Source organism: Xenopus laevis, chromosome 5L (assembly GCF_017654675.1).
Source record: "Xenopus laevis strain J_2021 chromosome 5L, Xenopus_laevis_v10.1, whole genome shotgun sequence".
NCBI classification, from domain to species: domain Eukaryota; kingdom Metazoa; phylum Chordata; class Amphibia; order Anura; family Pipidae; genus Xenopus; species Xenopus laevis.
In genome coordinates, this window is record NC_054379.1 from 78,059,476 (window position 1) to 78,068,588 (window position 9,113).

At 36.3% G+C, this 9,113-nt stretch overlaps 1 protein-coding gene across 1 annotated transcript; it reads left to right on the forward strand.

Annotated features, from left to right (window-relative positions):
• The first annotated feature begins 1,259 nt into the window (after positions 1-1,259).
• Positions 1,260-8,451, forward strand: LOC108716810 (amine sulfotransferase). The gene is made up of 7 exons (XM_041562977.1): positions 1,260-1,335; positions 1,415-1,583; positions 1,810-2,018; positions 2,557-2,683; positions 3,409-3,503; positions 4,945-5,125; positions 8,102-8,451. Exons 2-7 carry the CDS (start codon positions 1,427-1,429, stop codon positions 8,224-8,226), a joined length of 894 nt encoding a protein of 297 aa, XP_041418911.1. The 5' UTR covers positions 1,260-1,335; positions 1,415-1,426; the 3' UTR covers positions 8,227-8,451.
• Positions 8,452-9,113: the final 662 nt, after the last annotated feature.

A 9,113-nucleotide genomic window follows, 5' to 3' on the forward strand; every position in this document is an offset into this window, starting at 1 on the left:
TTTGAAAAAAACATGTTTTCTGATGACAGTATCCCTTTAAATTATATATTTGAGTTTAATCTGCATGCTAATATTGTTTGGTTATCCGCAAGAATGCAGAACTTTGCTTTAATTTGATAATCAAGGTAAATTATATACTTATAGAGGAAAATATATGGTTTTCCCTTTGCTTGTTGTTAATATTAGGTGATTGTGTTCTCTTTTCCAAAGTCCAAAATATTGATATACATTATTGGGATTATTTTTCAAAAATCTAATTTGTGAGTTTTTAGAGGTTACCTATACGTGTTGAAACTAACATGGTTTGGGAGATAATAATATAATCCAGTGTAGAGTGAGATGCCTTGAGCTTTTAAATAAAAAGACTATGTTTGCTGAATAAAGGTAGATTGATTACTACTTAATGCCGTAAATATTAGTTATTGTAGATAGTGACTACAAGTGCCAAAAGTGAAATACCAACACAAATACCCAAACAACAAGATGTGCTTTTGGTCGGGTTGAGGGCCATCCCCATCCCATGGAAAGTATTAGTCACCTCTGAACATAGACTTGTGGGCATCAGTTTTATTTATCATGATGGATGTACTATTTAAAGATGAAAAGGCCGGTTCTTAATGTCAGCTTGAAGGAGATGGTGGCCAATACAGGCCTGCAGGATCTGAAGTTGCCATGTGAAGGTAAGCAGGATGCTGTTTTATCAGCATTATCCTCTATTTATCTCTGATTATGGACCCTCACAGGCAATAAGGGGGTCAGGAACTCCATTTGAAAGGCAGAAATCAACACACACAAAAATAATAATTCAAAAACTATAAAATGTATAAATATAATACACAAAAGCCATGAATATCCTATAAATTCTATCCTTATAAATGGTGAGTTGTGATGTCATTTCTGTCACATGACTCACTGAAATTTGTGTATTATAATAAATAAAGTACCCCCAGTTGCAAAATATGAGGATATTAGAAGTTACCTTCGGCCTCGTGTTTTTATATGGTCATGAAACTCCTCGGTAACTTCTAATATCCTTATATTTTACAAGAGGGGGTACTTTATTCACTATATATATAAAATTATAAATATATATAAAAATAGAAAATACAACAGACAAAACAGGATGTTATATATCCTGCTTAAGGTTTACTTGAAGGTGAACAACCTCTTTAAACAATGCCAAATTACACATGAAAGGTCAAATGACATAAAGCGGAAAATTACAAGTTTTATCATCACATTGGGAAATCTGTTGGCTTTACATTCTATAAAAGCCCTTTTGAGTTTTGACATAGAATTATATCATTATTTCTAGTGCAGACAAGAAAGAAACAGGTACAATTGTGCTTTGTTACAATAAGCTACTAGTAAACTTATTAATGGTACATTTTATTTTTTTTATTTGTTATTACAGATCTGGTGGAAAATGTCTGAAGTTGATGTCAATGAGACTGATCCATTCATGTTCAAATATCGAGGAGTATATTTTCAAACGGAGTATACTTCTCCCCAAAAAATTGATTCTATCCAGGACTTTAAAGTTAAAGATAGTGACGTTTTTCTGGTTACATTTCCAAAAACTGGTAATGGCAGTGAAACACTTATTTGAAACACTTATTTCTTATAGACTATCACCCATAGGCTATAACAGTATATATTAAAAATACAAAATCACCAAACTTGGTTTAGTATTTAAGTCTAGTATTAATACTTGTGATACCCATATAATATATAAATACCTGTATGTATTTTTTCATAAAGTTATTCTGTTAATATTTTGTGTATTTGAATGCAATTTATCTTGTGCAGGGACAATCTGGACACAGCAGATTCTCAGTCTAATTTTTAATGAAGGTCATCGTAATGGAACAGAAACAGTTGCTACCAACTACAGAGTCCCGTGGATTGAATATAACATTAAGAATGTGGACTATGACAATCGTCCTTCTCCTCGTCTTTTTTCATCACATTTGCCCTACTATTTAGTTCCAAAGGATCTCAGGAACAGGAAAGGTAAAGTAAGTATCCTTCAATACAAATACTCATTTTCCTATTAGTATTCAACTTTGCAAGAATGTAAACAAAAAATGATTTTAATGTATGCAAATCACATTACTTGGCATGCCAAAGTAGATGCAAAGGGGCCAAGTGTGAAAATGTATTGCACTAACTGTAATCAATGTATTTGTGCTACTTGAATGTTTCCACCCTACATGCTGATATATTTAACAGTGGCAGCAGCTTATGGGTATTGTACTGATGGAATATGAAAGGAATTGTGCAGTCTAAAAATAAAAACTTTGTAAATAGATTGTAGGTTGCACAGCATAAAAATGTTTTCAATATATGTAGATTGTCAAAAATGTACTCTATAAAGGCTAAAGTGACAGAATCTATTTACCCAGATTTTATTTCAATGTTGAACTGTTTCTTGAAGGTTTTTTAGGACTTTTCAGACCATGGTTGACTTTGAAATAGTTGGCCAGCTTGAATTTATTGCTATGTATGGACAAACAATCCCTGTTATAATGCTATAATGATTACTTTTCTCCATAGATCATTTATGTTGCCAGAAACCCAAAGGATACGGCTGTTTCATTTTATCACTTTCTTAAAGTCCTTGTGAAAATAAAAGAAGTAAATGAATGGGAATCATTCTTGGATCACTATTTATCAGGGAAAGGTAATGTATCTTTGTTAAGTAAGCTAAGAGAAGACAGACACTAAATATAGTGCACTAAAGCACTAAATTCAATTTTTTTTTAATTTACAGATTTAGGGTTGTTCACCTTCAAACACCTAGTTGTTTTAAGATAGATCCCCAGAAATAATGACTTTTTCCAATGACTTTCCATTTTCTATGTGTGACTGTTTTTCTAATATTAAAGTGTCAAGTGTCTTTTTTCACCTTCTGAAGCAGCCCTGGGAGGGGGGGTCGTCGACCCTGTAAACTGTTCTAAATGGATACATTTTAGTAATTGATACATTTCTTATCTTTGTCCCTGCTGAGCAGAATCCCTGAGTTTCATTACAGGCAGCTGTTAGAATTGATACAATCATTGCTAATACTCCAGAGATAATGCTGAGAAATGTATCAACTAAAAGTCTTTGGAGTAAATATTACCAAGTTTGCACTCTAGGAGTAAACTTGTTTCATTATTACCAGAAGATTCCAGGTTGAAATGTAGAGGTTCCACTGATTAATACTGCAGTAACTCATTACAATGGCTTAACATCAAGAAACAATTTAAAAGTATTCCTAAAGAAAACTAACACATTTGTTCTATATATGAACATGACTTGCAGAATATGATTAAGCTGTGAGAGGCCTGGGGCCCAGTCTCATTGGTGACCTGACATCTATGGTTTAATATCAATTGTGAAACTCTATTTCTTAATCCCTTACAGTGATAGGGGGTTCTTGGTTTGATCATGTCAAAGGATGGTACACCCACCAGGAAGATTTTAACATTTTATTTCTGACATATGAGGAGATGAAAAAGGTAAGACTTATTCTGCCTAGTAGAAATCATAATGATGTCAAATAGACCATTCTACTATATATATATACAGTACATGCACACTGCAAATAAACAGCAACAGCACCGATATTTAATTTTTTTTAGGATTGGTTCCCTTATACTGCTCTCTTATGTTATTCTCCTGGGGTTTTCTTTCTCTTTTCGATCGTGCCTTTACTCCATTCCTCTTTTAGTTGAGTATTCCCTCTCTCTCTCTTTTTATTTTGTTTTCACAAAATACATTCCAGTTTTTTTAAACCCCTTTTTGTTTCTTCTCATTTACCTAGTGCAGAGGTCAGTTGTATTTTTTTACCATTATTTTGGTGCCCCCCCCCTCCATATTTGTGCTCTTGTGGGGAAAGGCAGAGATAATTCAAAATTCAGTGTAATGTGGCTGTGTCCAGTCATGCAACTAGGGGATTGGTTAGCCTGAAGGTAGGTTCAAATTTCTTCCTCCAAGCCTCTAAGCCACGCTTAAAAATCAGCGTCGGAGCGGGTCAATTGCGCTCTTTCTACTAGCGGACCCGGAAATTCAGCTCTTAAAGTTACAAGAGTCGGCTTTTTGCCGCCACTTGTAATCGGCGCTCGCTGCTGCCTGAGGCAAGGATCTCATCTTGCCTCATGGCAGGAGCGGCCCTGCTGCTTCCACCCTAATTTAGTACCGCCCTGTGTCTCTCTGTTCTAGGATTGCCCCCTTTTGGCCCTTCTAACTCCGGACAGGGGACGGGGCTGTGATGTAAAGGGGGCAGAAGTGTGATGCTGCTGGGGAGGGGTTGTGACATCAGAGGCTATGATGTGGCAGTCGGCGATTGGTCAATCACAGTGTCAATCATAGGTAATCCTGGAAAATCATAGGAAAACCGGAGAGAGAGAGAGAGAGAGAGGAGACAGAGGAGAGAGAGGAGAGAGAGAGAGAGTGAGTTTCGGCTAGCACCCTAGCCTTTATCAAAGTGCACATACAAACAAATCCCAACCATTTAAACCCCCAGTGGCGGGAAACAAGAAATAGTGATGTAACAGTGACGTGTGAACAAAGTAAATATACAAACAAAACTGAAAAACAACCAAAAAAGGGCAAAATACATATAAATCCTCTCAATAGTATAGCGAAATATTCGCTCACATGGAATTGGTAACAATGTATACGTTTCATATTGCGGTTATAGAGGAGTACCATGATCTTTACAAATCAAATATTAATTATATGGCAGTATATATGGTAATGGTATATGGCAAGAGTACCTTGCAAGTAGGTGGTACCTGGTCAGTAATTTTCTCCCTCAACACTGATGATACCCCACCAGTAAAACAAGATCTAGGTAATCCGATCACTTGGGCATTTATGGGCATTTTACTAGCAGCCAGGATTTGGAATATGTTGTTCTGTTCATGTGTGACTAAATGTATATTTGCCCTGTTGCAGGATCTACGTTCTGCTGTGCTAAAAATTAGCAAATTTGTGGAGAAAGAACTCGAGGAAAGAGAAGTGGACACCATTGTAGAAAAGGCAACATTCCAAAACATGAAAAAGGACCCTCTTGCTAATTATACTCATGTGTCAACAGACCATTTAGACATGGGGAAAGGAAGTTTTCTTCGAAAAGGTATCTATCTATCTGTATATACATATATACCTCTACAAATATCCTTTATTAGCTGCCTGTAATTATCAATGAGGTATTATAAGCTTAAGAAGTGAGTTCCATGGCAAGTGGCTTTCCACTGACCCTGAGAGCAGACCTTGGTTTATTATTATTACTGACTCTAACTGCCATTGCCTTCCACTGATGAGGTAGATAGATTTACTGAAATCTAGAAATACTTGGCCTTCAGTTTTTTGGTAGGCTAGGCATTCACAGAGCTTGTTGGGTTTTTAATGTAATACTATATCTAAGGTTAACTTATACATTACAAACAGTAGCTAGAATACATGTAATCCATCAGTTATTTAAATGATTTTTCCCAATGAATCAGCCCCTATGATATCGTAAAACTTTCAAGGAGAGCAAGGAAGCAATTGTTTCAATAGAGGACACCTACCCTTTAAAGGAGAACTAAAGCTTAACTAAAGAAGTAGCTAGAAATATTGTACATTATGTTTTAGGCTTCTGTACTGGCCCAAGGAAACCACAGCCCTTAGCAGTAAAGATCTGTGCCTCCAAAGATGCCCCAGTCGCTCCCCATCTTATTTTCTGCTGATTCACTGCACATGCAGTTACTGAGCTTAGGGACTGACTCAAAATATACAGTACACATAAAATATAAGGCTGATTAGTAATTAATATAGATAACTACTACATGACAGCACAGAAAACAGTGCAACTAGCATCAGAATTTAATAAACCGCCCTGTAGCATCAGTTTATATTGTAAGAAAACTTAATTTCCTGCTTGATAATTTGCAACAACCCCTAAGCTCAGCTTCTCAACAGCTGCTCAGAGCCCACTGAGCATGTGAGTGTTGCAGACACTTTAAAAAATGGTGACCCAACCCCCCCCCCCCATGACAGATTTGAAATCCTGGATCATTGCTGCTATTGAGAAGCAGGAACAGTAACACCAAAAAATGTAAGTGTTTTAAAATAATAAAAATATCATGTAGTGTTGCCCTGCACTGGTAAAACTGATGTGTTTGCTTCAGAAACACTACTATTGTTCATATAAACAAGCTACAGTGGAGCAATGGCGGAAATTGAAAAATGGCTATATGGCACAGGTTAACTAATGGAAAACAGATAACACCATTAGACAGACAGAGCTTATCTGCTATCTGCTGTGTAACGTGAGCCTTTTCTCCTTTGAATGGCTGCCCCCATTGCTACACAGTAGCTTATTTATATAAACAATAGTAGTGTTTCTTAAGCAAACACACCAATTTTACCAGTGCAGGACAACACTGCATTATATTTTCATTACTTTAAAACACTTTTATTTTTTGACGTTACTGTTCCTTTAAAGGAACAGTTCAGTGTGACAAAACAAACTGGGTAAATAAAAAATATTTCTAATATAGTTATGTAATGTATAAAGACTGGAGTGACTGGATGTTTTACATAATAGCCAGAACACTACTTCCTGCTTTTCAGCTCTCTAACTCTCAGTCAGCGACTTGAAGGTGGGCCACATGGTACATATCTGTTCAGTGAGTTTGCAATTGATCCTCAGCATTCAGCTCAGATTCAAAAGCAACAGATATGACCCATGTGGCCCCCCGTCAAGTCTCTGATTGGTCACTGCCTGGGAACCAGGGTAAACCAAGAGAGCTGAAAAGCAGGAAGTCGTGTTCTGGCTTTTATGTGAGACATCCAGTCACTCCAGTCTTTATACATTACATTTGTGGCTAATTAACTATATTAGAAACATTTTCTATTTTGCACAGGCTATCTATATACCCAGTTTTTATTTTTACACTGAACAATTCCTTTAAACTTTAGGCTGATGCAATAGGGTCATTCTATAAAATATTGAGTTTTTAGCCATATTAATTTTTAGGGTTTAGTTCTACTTTAAAATTGTTCTTGGATATTGTAGACTGAGGAACAGGAATGCAGACTAGAATTCCAATTTATAGATTAGCAGACCAGAAAGTTGAATTATTTATAATATTTTCCACCCACCATCAAAAAGAGACACAATAGCAAATATGGATTAGTGTAAGCTTCTTCTTTAAGCCCTCTTCTTTTAATGCAAAGGGAGGTTTACATTGCGCCTCATGCATTTCCACTAATGCAGACACATTTGATGGGAATAGTTTTAAATATGCACACATAGAAAAAACCTTTTTGTGCATATTTAGGGGCCGATTCATGAAGCTCGAGTGAAGGATTCGAATTAAAAAAACTTCGAATTTCGAAGTGTTTTTTGGGCTACTTCGACCTTCGACTACGAATCGAAGGATTCGAACTAAAAATCGTTCGACTATTCGATAGTCGAAGTACTGTCTCTTTAAAAAAAACTTCGACCCCCTAGTTCGGCAGCTAAAAGCTACCGAACTCAATGTTAGCCTATGGGGAAGGTCCCCATAGGCTTGCCTAAGAATTTTTGATCGAAGGATAATCCTTCGATCGTTGGATTAAAATCCTTCGAATCGTTCGATTCGAAGGATTAAATCGTTCGATCGAACGAATAATCCTTCGATCGTAGGATTTGCGCTAAATCCTTCAACTTCGATATTCGAAGGATTTTAGTTCCTAGTCGAATATCGAGGGTTAATTAACCCTCGATATTCGACCCTTCATACATCTGCCCCTTGGTGTGATGCACATACTGTATTTTAGCAGCAACTTGTATGGACACTTATGCTGGTATAATTGGGGGGAAACTAAATTTTTGATAATAAAATGGCTGTTTCTGTTTGTGTCTGTTTTTGCACTGTGAACTGACATTTGAAAATACTGTGCTATCTCCAGTTAAAAGCCACTGTATCTGTATATACATGTGTATGTATTATACACATGGCCTCTATATACACATGGTAAAAATGCATATAAAATACTGTATGAAATATCTGGCTGATTGTTTAATTTACTTTTGCTGGTTATGATGTACTGTCTTTCTACTATTCTTTCCATTAATAACCAGGCACAGTTGGAGACTGGAAAAACCTAATGACTGTAGCACAAAACGAGAAATTTGATACGTTTTATCATGAACAGATGAGAGGCATACCCATCAATTTTACTTGGGATATCAATGAGGAAAAATGAATTCTACAAGTTTATCTGCCTCTCAAACAATAAAAAATATGGTCTGAGACTTTTGAAAATATCTCTCTTTCAAGTGACTTGAGTTGTACATTAGTAGATCTTGTTCTGCCTACACATTCACTAAAACGTTAAACTCACGCTTGTTGGATTAAAAATCCAGGATTCTGGCTCCTAAGTAAAAAAAAAATAAAAATTCATTCACTAAATAAACATTTAACTTAAAAATTGGTGACATTGTTTATTTTACTAAAAAAATGTAAAGATTACATTTTTTTTTTTTACACATGGCCAAATACATCTTAAAGTACTGCTGGAATTTAGATGTTTAAATAGATTATACCCTACAGCAGTGATCTCCAACCAGTAGCTTGTGAGCAACATGTTGCTCTCCAACCCCTTGGATGTTGTGCCCAGTGGCCTCAAAGCAGGAGCTTATTTTTAAATTCCAGGCTTGGAGGCAAGCTTTAGTTGCATAAAAACCAGGTGTAATGCCAAACAGAGCCTCAATGTAGGTAAGCCACATAGGGACTATTAATGGCCAATCGCAGCCCTTATTTGGCACCCCAGGAACATTTTTCATGCTAGTGTTGCTCCCCAACTCCTTTTACTTCTGAATGTTGCCCACGGGTTCTAAAGGTTGGGGATCCCTGCCCTACAGGTAGAATTGTGCTGGTGGCAAGGAATGTCCAGCAGCCCATAATTGACCACAATAAAATCCAATAAATCCCAGTTGTGGGTATTTCCCATTTTTTTATTTGTAACAAGAAAATGTTTTTGGAAATGGATGTTATTTGATTAAACCCAGCACTGACAGTGCAAATTAATGAAGTAATAGTGTACATGTCAGTGCAATGAGGTAGCAGACAGTACTCCAATAACTTTACTAA

What these genes read in the sequence shown, in the direction of transcription:
- LOC108716810 (XM_041562977.1), top strand. Translation starts at nt 1,427, where the DNA reads ATGTCTGAAGTTGATGTCAATGAGACTGATCCATTCATGTTCAAATAT. An exon ending in TCAGGAACAGGAAAGGTAAA is followed by an intron (nt 2,019 to 2,556) that starts GTAAGTATCCTT and finishes TTTTCTCCATAG; the next exon opens with ATCATTTATGTTGCCAGAAA. An exon ending in AGGAAGTTTTCTTCGAAAAG is followed by an intron (nt 5,126 to 8,101) that starts GTATCTATCTAT and finishes ATTAATAACCAG; the next exon opens with GCACAGTTGGAGACTGGAAA.